Source organism: Ciona intestinalis, unplaced genomic scaffold, assembly GCF_000224145.3.
Source record: "Ciona intestinalis unplaced genomic scaffold, KH HT000542.1, whole genome shotgun sequence".
In the NCBI taxonomy this organism is placed as follows: domain Eukaryota; kingdom Metazoa; phylum Chordata; class Ascidiacea; order Phlebobranchia; family Cionidae; genus Ciona; species Ciona intestinalis.
The window spans coordinates 70,345-84,978 of record NW_004190863.1 but is presented as its reverse complement, the minus strand read 5'-3'; the positions used below and the strand labels follow the sequence as shown (position 1 = coordinate 84,978).

Here is a 14,634-nt window from a genome sequence, read left to right as displayed (position 1 = left end):
TTCCCGTTCCGCTATCATGACCGAAAAGACGCAATGGATTTCATTCTATGCGTATACACATTAAAAATCATATTTATTTCAAATTACAGCTGTTTTTTATTCTGTTTGTTCTACTTCTAAGCTAAAAATGTCAAGATTCGCTTTACGCACAATACACATCTTTAATCTATCACAATTATGTAAGTAAATTTTAGTAATAAAAAATAACAAAATAAAATGTATGTATCCTTGCATAAAAAAAAGTATGTTTATATGGTGGAGACCAAGTTTTGAACATGGTATTCTTCAGTTACAAATTACAATCCAACCACTAACCTTTTTGGGGTAAGGAGCCAAATCTGGCCTAAATCCCAGGTCCCCAAGACCTCACCCATACAGAATAGAAACCCCTAAGCCACAGTAAAAAAATATGCGACCAATAAAAATGTTAATTGTGAAACAACCAGAACTAACTCTTGTACTCCCAGATGCCAGAGCCATTCCTGCAAGACTTAACACAAGTCTCTATTGCGCATCATTTCATACAAGCCCTGTTAGTAGTTATGGAATTTCACCAAAATCCAATCTTGTTTCAATGCAAGTGAAAAACATTTCCCTTATCACAAGGAGCATTTCTAAGGCATCAAATGTTGAGTTAAGGTATATACACAAAACTATATTTATATATGCTCTGCCAGTCTGCCTAACATTGATTAGTTATTTATTCTTTAGATTAGACGAGAAACTTAAATATGAAAAGCAAAATGGGACCTATTAATCCTCTTGTAGCGAGGCAACATTACTACTAGTCATGAGTCTGACATTGGTGTTCTGTTTTATACACCTCATGCTGTTTACAAGTTATCATGTACCTTACTTTATGGGTGATTATTTTTTGGGACTGTATGGCTGACAATTTAGACAACCCATTATGCACCACTGGGTCAAAGCAATTTCTATTAGGAGGCAGACGCGCTAATCATTTTGCCAGGGTTCTGAAAATAATTTGCAAGTTATAAAATTTGCCATTTTTTTACAGTATAAAAATGATGGGTTATATATTAGTTATAGTGTCAAATGATTGTAGTCATACCACCAGATTGTTTACATACTTTTTTGTTTTCTTTACAAGTTTACCTTGGAAATAATTAAGCAAAAATGGTTTGTCTGCTAGGTGTAGCAACCACACTTTAAATATGTTTCTAAGAATCGCTATATCCTGTCTCTATGTTTTAACCGTTTTTATCTTCGCTACTGTAATGGAAGAGACAAATAAAAGTCTTATTATTATTATTGTTCTAATGAAAATTACCACTTTGCAGCCCTGATAAAGTGGTTTCAAATGAAGACATGTTGAACGTTATGAATGATAATGAAGTTTATTTAATTGATGTTCGAACAAATAAAGAAATCGTAGAGCTTGGAAAGATTGCCAGCCAACGCTGGGTAAACATTCCTTATGAGGAAGTCGGTAAAATGTTAAAAGTTTATTTTTTTCAATGAAAAATGTGACGTATTTATCATACACCTCGCGTCTGTTTACTAGTCACCATGTTTAATTAGGTGGTTGGAAAAATTGAATGAATGTGATTTCTTTATTGTGGCCAAGTAAAAATGTATATTAAAAAAATATAATGTATCTGTGCCTATTTACCAGGTTTTTCATGGAGTGGTAAAATGTTAAATATTAGTTTTTTTATCATTGAATGTATGTGGCTTATTTATCGCAAGTGGCCAAGCAAAAATGTATATTAAAAAAAATATATATATATATCTGTGCCTATTTACCAGTTACCATGTATAACTAAGCAGTTGTGAAAATTGAATGGGTGTGACTTATTTATCGCATGTGGCCAGGAAATATTATTTATATTAATATTTCATAGGCCCCAGGACGTTTACCAGTCACCATGTATAACTATGTGGTTGGTAGTTTTTTTCAGTATAGCTGAAAATTAGATCATTCTGAGGTCTCTCTGGATTCGAGCAATTACCCTAAGTGTCTTGCCAAAAGACACCAACACCCACAACAGTAGCAGCATCGGGCATTAAACCCAGTATCCCTTGGTTAAAAAACACCAAACCACTGACAGCCAAGGTACTTAATTTTTGTTTTGATAACAGAATCTGCATTCAACATGAGTGAAACAGAGTTTGAAAGCAAATATGGCTCCGTTAAACCGGAAAAAGACACAAAGATTGTTTTTCACTGCATGGGTGGTGTTAGAAGCACAGTTGCTCTCAATGCTGCTCATAACCTTGGATTTACAAAGTAAGAGTGGTATAATTGCATAATGAGTGATAACAACCATAGATGTAAGTGTAACATTAGACCAAGGTGATGCTAGTGTTACTCTAACTTTTGGAACAGGAAATATGTTTTAGCCATCCCGTTTTACCCTGCTTGTCGATGTCCATACTTCTAAACAGCAAAAGTATATTATATTTAACATAATAATTGATGTGGTTTTTCATGTTTTACAACTATAAGCATAACTGCATTTTGGCTATGTCAAACTAAATTTTGTGCAAAATTTTTACAGTTTTGCTTATATTCCTAGCAACACCTACATTTTAGCAATGTTACACCATATTTTGTACAATATTAAAAAAACAATATGCCAATATTCCTAACAATTACTTACATATGCAGGTCGAGACATTTTCCTGGAGGGTTCAGGGGTTGGGAAGCTTTAAACAGAAACTAGAGAAATAATTTCCCGAAATATTGCATTTTTTCCTACACAAACATAATTACACAACACAACTTAAGTATTTTTTTATTATAAACATACACAATACACGATTACACAATGTTGAACTAGTACCAGAACGTTTCTCGTCTAGGAGAATCAGAAATTTTATATATTTTTTTCAGTTCATCTTGCCAGTTATCCAGAGTTGGTTTGTATGTTTTCTCGCATGCATTTTCGTAAGTTGTATCTTTATCTTGGCATTCGTATTCTGTTTTCGGAGTTCCGTCCCACAGTATTTCAGGCGGCCTTTAATGTAAAAATTTTCCTAATTTTTCTTACAAAACGAATATTGCCACACATTTACCGGAAAGCTAGAGCAAAACAAATCTAATTTTGTTGTTATTTTTCATAACATTTTCCTTTTTTGTACAAAACAATTATTGCCACGTATTTACTGCAAATCTAGAGTAAAACAAATCTAATTTTGTTGTTATTTTTCATACAAAATTTTTAGTGCTACATTTTTTGCATGCTAACTTATTCTCTACCACAAAAACAATACCATTATGTTATTGCAGTTACTGCACAGATCTATATGAATTGCAGGATTTTAATACAAACAAAGAGAAAACTTACCAATGAATAATATAACCTGATCGCGTAGATACTCGCACTCTCTGTCCATTTTCATTCACTCTAAATTCAACATCAACCGGTTTTTCATCTTTTGGATCTAGCAAAGTCACCTTAAAAAAAAACATTAATAAAAAAATACCTTAAAAAAAGATAAGTTGCTTAGCTGTAACAAATTCAAGCACACACAAAACATAACACTGTTACAAAGTTTTTACCTCATGGTGCTCCAAAGGTTTTTCTTGTCTTACCAGCATCCCATCTCTGCCTGTGTTATATATTTTTACTTTTTAATTAGAAAAGTAAGTATAGGATTTGGTACAGTCGAAAAACAAATAATGAGGGTGATTTCAAATGTGTCATTTTATAACCTCTTCCCTAAAAAGAAGGGGCCATCATGTAAAAATAAACTGAAAGAAGGGAAACTTTTAAGAAGTCAGGAAGAGATTGTTTTATTTTTAACTCACCATAAAAGAAAGGGGCCATAAGTATGACCCCTAAAACACCCCTGGAAATATATCATGTATTCATGTCGTGGGTGAAAATAAACTAAAAAAAACAGCAAAAGCATCATAAAGGAGATAATGTCATTAATTGCTTAAAAATGGCTACCAACAAAACACATTTTAATAGTATTACCTACCTTTTATTCTTTCACAATTTAAACCTCCAACCACTACTATGTTTCCCTGCTGTACAACCTGTTATGAATAATTATCTAATATTGTATAAATGAACGAAAACGACAGTCATTATAACACAGCTGGTCTGTTATATAAACCTCTCGCCAGCTTACGACATATCAGAATGTTGTGGGTGAGTGAATTTGGGGGGATTTTTATCTAGGATGATATTTTAGACAACCCATTCGTAACTACTGGGTTGGAACAATTGTTGTTAAGTCTCTTGCCCATTTGCCCACGGTAGTACCTTACCTATTATATGTATTGCAGGAAACAACATATAAAAGTATAGAATACAGAGTGCAAGATCATACAAAGTAACATTGGCATTGTCAATTTTGTTGGATAAGTAATATCAATACTCAACAGCAGTATATCAAACTAAAATGCAGGGTCAGGAAGTGTGTAACATAGACAAAATAAATGGCAATGGAACATGTAAAGGTTATGATCCAACAAGCTGTACAATGTGCACCTGAATTACATCCCCTTGTTTTCCTTTATCTTTTCCCGTCAAAATTTCCACTTTATCTCCAACGCGAAACAGCCACGCATCTGGTGGTATCACTTTTTGCTTGTGGAAATTGTACCGGTACCATTGTAAATATTCTCCTTTTAGAATTTTTTGTTGTTCAACTGGGTGGTAAGGTGAATCTTTGCTCCATTTGTACCTTTCGAATAAATACCAAAAATGTAACTTAAATCGAAAAGCCTATAGAAGTATTTTTCTTGCGAAAGTATGGGTTCAAGACTGAATGCTGCTACTAAGGTTGGCGAATGTGTTTTGGTCAAGACACTTAATGGCAATTGCTCTAACCCAGTTGTCACTAATAGGTTGTTCTAATTGTCAGCCATACAAAAAAAACATCACTCGCAAAGTTACATAAGTGGTAACTCGACAACAAGCACAAGGTGTATGAAACGGTTTAACAGAAGATGCGTGTTATAACGACAGTCATTTTCCTGCCATGAAAGGATAAATAAGTCACATACATCGCAAAAACAGTCGTTGTAACACGACTGTTTCATTCATTCACAGCGCCAGACAACTAATGTAATACCTATCGAGGCTGAGTAAGTTTGATTTTTTACTAGCACTAAATATAATTTGTAAGTTAAGTTTAGACATACCAATACGGCGGGTCAACCACAGGGGATTGAAAATCTCTCCATTTTCGTTCACCGTATTTAACCAGACGCTCGCTTTCGTTTGGATCACTTGGTAGCCTTGAACGTCCTCGTAGAATAAATAATCTTGCGCTAAGTCTCATCTTAAAATGCCAACATAGACTGCGAATAGGCACTAGTGTTCACCAAAGTTAGTATAGACGGCGTTCACTATGCATCAAGTGATCAGTGTATAACAATAATATACAAAGCATGGTACGAAACCATACCATACACACCAATGTAAGTCTAGAATACAGAACCTATAGCGGCCATTTTCGATACCTTAACTTGAGCTATATCACGGCCTACTGTAGGTCGTGGTTAAGGCAAATTGATCGACAATTTGTGTCCAAATTAACACAGTGTATAGGAAAAGTGCATGGTTTTTGCTAACTTGAAGGAAACATTGTGCTTAAAAACAAAGTTTAGGGTTCAAAAGTCTAAAGAACATGCGTGATTTGTTTGCTGTATCGAAATAAAGTCAAAGAATAGATTTAGAAGCTATTTTATACCCTCTCACGAAAGAAAAACTAAAACATTAAGACGCTCTTAGGTCTAAGCTGGGTCGTTTTTATTAAGTAAATCGTTTGCAAGATTAGTAAACTACGGCGTGTTTCTAAATTCAGTAAATTTAGTCGTTGCGGATGTCGGCGCGCGTCTTACATTCCACGTTGATTGCAATTTACATTCCTTGGTTTTCTTGCGTTTCGTCTGGCCATGCGCTCGTGTTTTTAGTTCATTTCAGTGTTATAGTTGTAAGGTTCTTATATATAATACTTTGGGTGTTAGTCGTTTTAGTTTTAATCTAACTATTTTCTTTTATATTTGAATGAGCTATCTGTAGACTATAGAGTGTGGCTTCAGTGTTTAGAAAACGCTTTAAACAATCGTTTCTTTTTGTGTAGTGCTGGGTGTACGTGTTCCTGAGTTGCCACAATTTATGTTCTTATTATATAGTTGCTTTCTATAGTCCGTAAACCAAATATATGTTTTTTTTGGCTTGTTGTTTTAAATTGAGGCTTGGCTTGATGACTGTTTGTAGGTTATAATTACCACGACATGCGGCGCCGTGTCACAGTTGGTTAGCGCGCGTGTCTTCAACCCAGAGGTAGCGGGTAATGGTCGTTGCTGCCATTCAGTTCTTAGCTTTTACAGGTATTTTTTCTCCCAAAGGCTTACTAATGAACTGTTACAGGCAAAACAAACTCGTATGAACTTAGATTCTTGCAGCATTTATTTAAATAAACGTGTATTATACAGTTTATATAAATAATACATAAAGTTGCGGTGCATCTATTGCATCTCAGCGTTCAGGAGATCGGCTACGGCTTGGATGTCTTCAACTGAAACTAAAACACGAACATATAATATGAAGTAGCGCTAAGAAAATTATTTTAAAATTATCAGAGGAAAGTTGTTTGAAAATTATCAAATATTTATATATATACTAGAACATTTTACCCATTTGGTTTCTTTGATTCCAATCCCATCCTGTCCTTTGTGATGGTGGGGAACCCTGACGACGGCGGCCGACTGGGATAGCATGCCCAGTTTCGATCAAGACGAGAAGTCCGACAGCGAGCAAAAGAAGAAGTGACTTATTCATCTAAAAATTAAGGAATGGTTAGAGCATTGATTACAAATATTGTACAAGTTCCTTACCGTGGCTTGTATAAGAGTTGTAATGATATTATGCTGATATTAAGTGCATTATATAGAGGATATCGGCCTTTTTTTCATCTTTATAACTTTTATTACGTTTATACAAGCAAAGACTTCTTTCACAGAACTTTCATTAAAATGAAAACCTTTACGACAACCATCTGCTTTCGTTGAGTGAAGTAAAGCAATAGCTGATAATATCACGACTAGTAAAAATTGTCCCGCTTTACGCCTGTATAACCTATTATAGGCAGTGTTGGTACTAACTTGATTGTTCAAGCATGTTTTTAACGGAAATGCATAGACTCCGGTATATACCACTACATAAAACAATTCCGTGTCCAATTGTTTGTATGAATATTTATAGAACTGTGAATTCTAATAACATTTGCCCATAAAAAGCTTGATTTACCAGCGATTAATTTAACCCGAACCCAGACATCGCGCAAGTAACGGTTGGGGTTCTATTTGAATACGTCCTGCAGAAAAGTGCTTGCTGCAATGGCCAGAGATAATAATCTTGACTATACCGACTAAAGTTTTCTGTGCCCTATTTGTTACAAAAGTTGGTCGATCGAAATCTTTAGTTGGTCGATCGAAATCTTTAGTTGGTCGATTTAGATGGCGACTAGTTTAGTCGGTAGCCGAGAATGCCACCCCATGAAGGTTGTATAGCGTTTACGTGCAGGTAGGAGGACCAACGTCGGGAGGACCTATAGCGACGAAGACCGCCGATATTTTGGTTGAATCACAGTAATATGCACTGGCATGGAGCCCCTCCTTCGTCATATTATAGAGGGCGCCACGTGCACAAGCAATTTTTGTTTCTCTTGCGGTAATTGGGGCCGTCAATCCCCGCCAATTAAAAGTACGAAAACAGCAAAGACGAACTTAATGGCAACCGTTTTGGCAACCGTTTTAGGTTATGTCAAATTTGTGTGTGAATACAGTTTTAGTTAGTTCGTACTTGCTAGCAGTGGAACTTAACACGTGGAAAGGAATTTTTGTCCGGTTCTGATTGCGGCATTTTGCGTACGCAGTTGTGCAACAGATAGTGTGGATACTTTTAGGTTGTTTTATATAATAGGGATTTTATTTTTGAGTTTGCTATGGTTTGTATACAGATTTGTTTAAGTCTATATGTAAGGTTTTGTCGTATTGTAAATAACGTATAAGCTTTATCCTAAGCTTTATTATTGTTTCTTTTAGTCATTTTGTGCATGATTTTAAATACAAAAAGCAATTATATACACCATTTATACATATAACTGGCCCATTGCTGAATATAGTCAGCTCATAAAAACTTATGTAACTGTTCATTGTATAAAAACATCCTAAACTTTTTTTTTGATATCTGTTGCAGAGTAAATTGAAACGCGAGCCAAAGGATGCGGAAACAATCATATTTCCTGGATTGCATTTCTAATAAAATGTCTGCTCTTAGTTAAAACAAAACTCTGCATTATGACTCAAACGATGTCTTATTAACTAACTATTCATTTATATTTAGCAGTAAAGTGTAATCATGTCTACTGACTTTGTTAAAAGCAAGACGAAACATCTAGAACACAAAACCCAAAACGTCAGATTCACAAAGGTTGAAATTGCAAATACTTAAAGCTGGGATTTTAGAACCTGTCACTTAATATTTAAAATCAAAGCTTTTATATAGACAAAAGACTGACAATTAATAAAAAAAGGCCTGGTCTGTATTAATAGTTGTTAATCTTGTGCAGTAGTCTCTGTAAAATCCAAACTAAGCATTCAGCTTGCCTATTAACATTATGATGAACAAATATGAAAATATTTTAGATAAGCTGTCTTGATGAAATGTCATGTTCACTTCGTAATTTGAATAGGATATTTATTGCACAAGAACAAAACACACGATCAGTTACATTGAAAACAATGAAAAATTGAAACAATGCCAATTCAGACTTGCTGTGATATGAATGAATATTAAACAAGAAATATTAAATTACTGCAATACAGTACATGTACATTGTAAAGCATAGAATTATGGTGATTTACACAGCGTGAGATTTTATTACTTTTTCATTTATGACCAAGTTTCTTCTCCCCCAAATGTGTCATCCAGAAATGGTGTGTCTATGGATCGCACGGCAATTTCACCACATAACACACATTCATTCGCGATTGTCTCGTCAAGGTCTTTGATAAGTTTTTGACGAGCAGTTTTTCGTTCCTCTTTGGAAGTTGAATCGTTGCTTAAATTAAGTGTCAGTAGTTTCTATGATAAAATAAAGTCTGTGTTAATAACTGAAATATTATTGTAATTTTTATTATTTTTTACAATTTGTTTGGATTGCGCAAGCTTTACCATTAACTGCTGTTAATATTTATGTCATATCATAAAAACGTTGATGACTAATGTTTTACAATTTATATTAATTTAATATTATATAAAAGCTAATCACCTGTACTACCTGGCAGTAAATATTATATCATGCAATTTAAAATAAATGAAACAGGTCTATTATGGTTGATTACCCAGGAATAAGGCTAGATATGGCCAATTCTACCACTCAAACTACATATATGTATGAATTCTTGGAAAATGACAGTACCATTTACAAATTACCATATGTGCAACTTTGTGGGTGATGTTTTTTTTTTGCACGGCTGATAATTTAGGTAATTTATTAGTGACCACCGAGTTAAATCAATGTCAGCTGTGACTTAAGGACATATTTACCTATCAGCGTCGAGCATTCAAACCGGTATCATTTGGTTACGATGTATGAAACAGAACACCCAAATTATAACAACTGTCGTTTTCTGCTCACACGAGATAAAGCAAGTTATATTTAAGTCAATTAAAAGCTTAACCACTGATTCTGACATAAAATATTAACAAATTAATATACTTTTCCAGTTAAAAATATAGGTAAAGTTTACATGTTATTGTTGACGGTTAAAAATATGGGGAATTACTTGTTGAAGTCTGTCAGCCAAGTCACGTTTTGAGTCGATCAGAAGAGGCCTCACATCTTTCCACATGCAATCATTATGGAAAGCATGTTGACATGGAAACAAGTAGAAAGCTCTGGTAAGAAGCAGTTTGTCACATGACTGACATCTGTCTGTACCCCCGACTACTAAGTGACGATTCCTGTTGTGACAAAAAATTGATCAATTTAATTTAAAATTAAGAGTGGCTTTATGATTTAAAGAAAATAAAAAAATAAGTATATATTTTAAGTATGTAAGTATATAAGTATATATATATATATAATATATTAAAACCAAATTTTTGAATTTTAAATAAATAAATTTAAAATATAAAAAAAAGAGTTATGTAATATGACAAGAAATGTTTTTTTAATATAAAATAAGAGTTGCGCTATAATTTTAAAAATAGAAAAAAAAAAAAAAAGAGGGGCCTTATAATTTAACGAAGAATTTTGAAAAATAAAAAAATCATTTTATTAGAGTGCCGATATATTTTCAAAACATAATTTAAAAAAAAAAAAATTATATATTATAGTAAAAAAAGTTTGTTTTAATTTTAAAATTAGAGTGGCGTTGTTATTTTTTTAGACTTAATGCTTTGTAAAATGAAAATACACATGAACATAAATAAGTGTTTAACCTTGTTTCTTGTATGTTTGCACGAATAGAATGAGCGCTGCTTGTTGCTTCATTCATTTCATCCTGGATGGAATAAAAACAAGAAATAATATTAGGAGTCTAATAAAATAAAAAATAGTGTTCTTACGCACAATTTTCTTCTCATTAGAACTTTAATATTGTTTATTTAAATGTTGTTTACTCTAGTTTTACATTGTATTGTATGTAGGGTATAACAGTCGAACAGTCATGCTTTATCCCCAAAATTCAGACTCTGTATTTTCAGCCCTACTTTAAACATCCACATAATTATATACGTGGTAACTTGTAAACGGGTACGAGGTGTGTAAAACAGAACACTCGTGTTATAACGACTATTGTTAAATAAGTGATTCTTATTGTCTCAATTCTGAGTTTCTTACTTTAAGCTGGTCGATATGTTTATTATATTCAGCTAAAGATTCACACAACGCATCTTTAAAATGATCAATTGTCACAAAATCAGGGAAGAAAGGAAGAATATCTTCAATTTTCAACAAGTCACCAGATTCCTGAAAAAACAAACAATATTGTTTACGTTTTTGTTATGACATTACCATAGAACCTAGTCTTTTTCCTTTTGATGCTATAGTGCCACCATACGACATTTACTATTTCCTGAGTCAGATGTTAAATTGTTGAATGACACTAACTAGGGTTTTTGAAAAAAGTGTTTTAATTACTCTATTCTATGTGGGTTAAGTTCCTGGTTGAGGACCTGGATTTAGGCCAATTTTAGCCTATTACCCTAACACCCATACTGCATATTTTTCATGCAAACAGTGTGACTACTGACTAGTGTGTAAGTGTTTTAATAAAATAAAAATTTAAAAAAGAAACAAGTTTTACTTAAAACAAATTCCAAAATCTTTAAAAAAAAAGTTATAAAGTGTCACTAAATGTCCACTTTTGCCCGACTTTTTCACGAATACCTGTAAAAACTTCATGGCTCTCTTAATGTCCTTGTCCTCCTGCACAATATGCTTCGCGATGCAGAGCCACAACTTCCTCCGTGTTTCTTCATCTTCTTCTAATTCACGACGATCAGCAATCGACTTCGCAAGTTCTACGTCAACCTGGGTGGAATGGAGGAAAAAATTTTATTCATACACCTCATGCCCACTTTAAGCTACTACATATGTAACTTATGTCAACCTTGGTAAGATGGAACAAAAAAACAGTTTTAGTACCATCGTGGGCAGATGTGTCTTTGGGCAAGACACTTAGCTGCAATTGCTCCAACTCTGTTCTCACTAATGGGTTGTTTAAATTATTAATCACCCACAAAGTAACATACATGGTAGCTCATAAGCTGGAACGAGGTGTATAAATCTCAAGTTATAACATTCTTTTAAAAATACATGCATATATTCTTTTCACCTTTAAAGCCATGTTAACCGCTTCTTCATACAAAGCCATGACAGTGTAAATATGAACACAAGCTTGATGTAGCGTCTCACTTGCACTTGGATCTTTGTTGCCGAGACAGAGACGCAGTGCGTATTTAACGTCGTAACATATCTCCGAGGAATCATCACCCTGTCCTCTGAGGTAACTGAAATTAATAAAATAATTTAACAGCTTTTTGGGTATTGTATAGAAAAAGCACAGCAATTAAAATAATACAATAATTTTTAACAGGTTTATGGGTATTTGTGTCTAGAAAAAGCACTGTAAAGCAAATAAAGATGTTTTATTGCACATAGGGATGCAATGCATATTCAAGAATTTTGAATTTGTGAGATTGAAATCCTATGTTTTTAAATGATGTCCTAATATGTCATTGCTTGGTATATATTAACTATTGATAAAAATATTGGTGCATATATTTACACTTTTAAGACTTTTTTGACCTGTTATGCCAACTCTGTAATAATAGCTTAATTTATATGGTTTTATTATTCTCATTTAAAGGACACAGCAATTACTAATGCTTATCCTTGACAGTATATATGTACAGTAGGGTGGGGGAAGATGGGACACCTTTTTATTTTCTTATCCCATTTGATGGTAAATGAAAAAGATCCAAAAAATTATAAAACCGTATCCTCACAACTCCAATGGACAGTTATTAATTATTTAAAAATCAATCATGATATTTGAATATTATGTGCTAAAGGTGTCATGCCAGAAGTAAAATGACCGCTTTGAAGCAAAACCCTTATATAATATCCCTCCAAAAATAATTTGCGTTTATATATACAATACCTGATTACTGAATTCGGAACGTGTTTTGCGTAGAGTGAAAGTAGATAATTATGAATTGCTGGATCGCTACATTCCAATTCTGTTGTGCAATACTCTAAATATCGAATTGCTTCCATCCAGTGTGTTTCTGAACCTCTCTGTATGCAAAATATATATCTTGAAAATCAAACATAAGAAAAATATTGTTTTTAAACATTTTAAAAAACATTCCGAAAAAAAAAATATCACAAAACTGTTAAATAAAATGTGCAGATACCAAATATTTGCAATTAATAAATATTTTTAATGTGAATGTAATGAATATAACTTGCTCACCTGGCCGGGAAATACCGGCCCTATAACAAGGTTGTTCTGTTTCATACACCTCGTGCCAGCTTATGAGTTACCATGTATGTTACTTAGTGGGCGATTTTTTTTAGTATGGCTGATAATTTGGACAACACATTAGTGGCCGCTAGGTTGGAGCAATTGCCGTTAAGTGTCTTGCCTAAGGACACATAAGCCTACAATAGCAGCGACGAGCCTTGAACGCATTACCTCTGGGTTACGGTTAGAGGCAGGCTCGCTAACCGTGATTTAATGTGATGTACCGACATAGGACATATAACATAGCCTACTATACAAAGTATATCTAAATATGTAATGACATACCTCAGTGCAATTAACAAGGGATGGAATAATGTGCCTTGGATCAATGCGTCGTCCTAATTGAATCCATGCGTTCACTGTTGTTTGGGGAATATGCTGTGGAAACAAATAATTCAAAACTTTGAAAATAATCTTCTAGCATTTGTTTTTTTGTAATCTAAAAGCGCCAATACTGTAACCGCCAGTGGTGCAGCCAGAGAAATAAAATAAATGCCCTTTTTTTTAAATCCAATTTTTTATTTATTTATAATCTTTTAAAGAAGAGGATGGCTGTGCTACCCTTGACTGTGCTACAGAATGCGGCATATTTGAAACTTAATTGGCAATCCTGATAATGTCTTGCTGTATGACAGATGAAATAACAGTCTTTTAAGATCACAAACCAAAAATTTAGAATCACAAAACAAACAGGTTTCATAAAGGTTTACGAACCAAGGACAAAATATAATTTTTATTTATCAATTCGAAAAAAAACTGCGAATATCATGTTATATAAAAAACAAAAGAAAAGGGAATAAACATCAAAAAGAACAGTTGTTATAACACAATATGGATAAAAAGTGGGAAAAAAGAGCGAGTTAAAAAGCATAGCTGTTGAGCCCAAATATTTATATAGAATACCAAACCTGCATTAGCACTGGTGAAAACTTGTAATACAAAGGAACAGAGTTTTGTTTCCTCAGTGCATCGAGTGCTGATGTATAATCCTCATTTTGTATGTGATGGTTTACTACACGCTCGTAATCCTAGGAATTAAAAGATTGATAATCTATATTTGAACAACAGACTGACGATGCCATTTAGGCGAAATTTGTATATTTTTTATTGTACAATTGATTGGACTTGATTTTTGTCTGTTATGTTTCTGTAGCACTAGATCACTAGTTTAAGTTTGTTTCATAATACTTCAAGTTACATACTTTTTTGCCTTTGATATAGAATTGGTAGGATTTTATTTTTGTCTGTTACATTTCCGCAGCACCAGACCCCTATTGTGAATTTGTTTCATAATACTTCAAGTTACATACTTTTTTTTTGTTCGTTTGTATATACTTAAACATGTCCCACTTTTAATGATTATTTCATCGCCTAGTAGTACATAACATACGAAGGCAACACATTTTAGAATATAGAGTGGGTACAGATGGGACACCTTTTCATTCTATTTTCCTCGTCCCATTTGGTAGTAAACAAAGAATATTCAAAAAATTGTAAAACGTATCCTCCCGACTCCCATAGACTGTTTTTAATTGTTTAAAACATGATCAGGTTAGCAGATTTTCTGTGTTAAAGATGTGTTGTCTTCTCCCACCCTACTCTATATA

At 33.5% G+C, this 14,634-nt stretch overlaps 3 protein-coding genes and 1 long non-coding RNA gene across 4 annotated transcripts in view; 1 reads left to right on the top strand and 3 right to left on the bottom strand.

Annotated features, from left to right (window-relative positions):
* Positions 1–3,310, top strand: LOC100180412 (thiosulfate sulfurtransferase/rhodanese-like domain-containing protein 3). The gene is made up of 5 exons (XM_002121954.4): positions 1–179; positions 468–639; positions 1,302–1,450; positions 2,104–2,251; positions 2,633–3,310. The coding sequence occupies exons 1-5, from the start codon at positions 128–130 to the stop codon at positions 2,685–2,687; spliced, it is 576 nt and encodes a 191-aa protein (XP_002121990.1). The 5' UTR covers positions 1–127; the 3' UTR covers positions 2,688–3,310.
* Positions 2,744–5,406, bottom strand: LOC100179663 (39S ribosomal protein L24, mitochondrial). Its single transcript, XM_002121639.5, has 6 exons — positions 5,123–5,406; positions 4,467–4,662; positions 3,952–4,009; positions 3,527–3,576; positions 3,312–3,421; positions 2,744–2,981 (listed from the first exon to the last, which is right to left on the bottom strand). The coding sequence occupies exons 1-6, from the start codon at positions 5,260–5,262 to the stop codon at positions 2,801–2,803; spliced, it is 735 nt and encodes a 244-aa protein (XP_002121675.1). The 5' UTR covers positions 5,263–5,406; the 3' UTR covers positions 2,744–2,800.
* Positions 5,407–6,377: 971 nt separating this feature from the next.
* LOC113475467 lies at positions 6,378–7,248 on the bottom strand. Its single transcript, XR_003397218.1, has 3 exons — positions 6,824–7,248; positions 6,623–6,767; positions 6,378–6,510 (listed from the first exon to the last, which is right to left on the bottom strand). It is a non-coding gene; the product is annotated as an uncharacterized LOC113475467 (long non-coding RNA).
* Positions 7,249–8,651: 1,403 nt separating this feature from the next.
* The window catches only part of LOC100185122 (vacuolar protein sorting-associated protein 18 homolog), a 10,287-nt gene continuing 4,304 nt past the window's right edge, over positions 8,652–14,634 (bottom strand). The window contains exons 10-18 of the mRNA XM_026839636.1: positions 13,936–14,055; positions 13,313–13,405; positions 12,662–12,798; positions 11,834–12,008; positions 11,386–11,529; positions 10,837–10,965; positions 10,437–10,498; positions 9,779–9,956; positions 8,652–9,074 (exon numbers count right to left, since the gene is read on the bottom strand). Coding sequence (XP_026695437.1) covers positions 8,883–9,074; positions 9,779–9,956; positions 10,437–10,498; positions 10,837–10,965; positions 11,386–11,529; positions 11,834–12,008; positions 12,662–12,798; positions 13,313–13,405; positions 13,936–14,055 — 1,230 coding nt within the window. The 3' untranslated portion in view covers positions 8,652–8,882. The remainder of the gene's footprint in view (positions 9,075–9,778; positions 9,957–10,436; positions 10,499–10,836; positions 10,966–11,385; positions 11,530–11,833; positions 12,009–12,661; positions 12,799–13,312; positions 13,406–13,935; positions 14,056–14,634) is intronic.

What these genes read in the sequence shown, in the direction of transcription:
- LOC100180412 (XM_002121954.4), top strand. Translation starts at nt 128, where the DNA reads ATGTCAAGATTCGCTTTACGCACAATACACATCTTTAATCTATCACAA. An exon ending in CTTTAATCTATCACAATTAT is followed by an intron (nt 180 to 467) that starts GTAAGTAAATTT and finishes TTGTACTCCCAG; the next exon opens with ATGCCAGAGCCATTCCTGCA. An exon ending in GCATCAAATGTTGAGTTAAG is followed by an intron (nt 640 to 1,301) that starts GTATATACACAA and finishes ACCACTTTGCAG; the next exon opens with CCCTGATAAAGTGGTTTCAA.
- LOC100179663 (XM_002121639.5), bottom strand. Translation starts at nt 5,262, where the DNA reads ATGAGACTTAGCGCAAGATTATTTATTCTACGAGGACGTTCAAGGCTA. An exon ending in GTGGTTGACCCGCCGTATTG is followed by an intron (nt 4,663 to 5,122) that starts GTATGTCTAAAC and finishes TTTATTCGAAAG; the next exon opens with GTACAAATGGAGCAAAGATT. An exon ending in TCAGGTTATATTATTCATTG is followed by an intron (nt 2,982 to 3,311) that starts GTAAGTTTTCTC and finishes TTTACATTAAAG; the next exon opens with GCCGCCTGAAATACTGTGGG.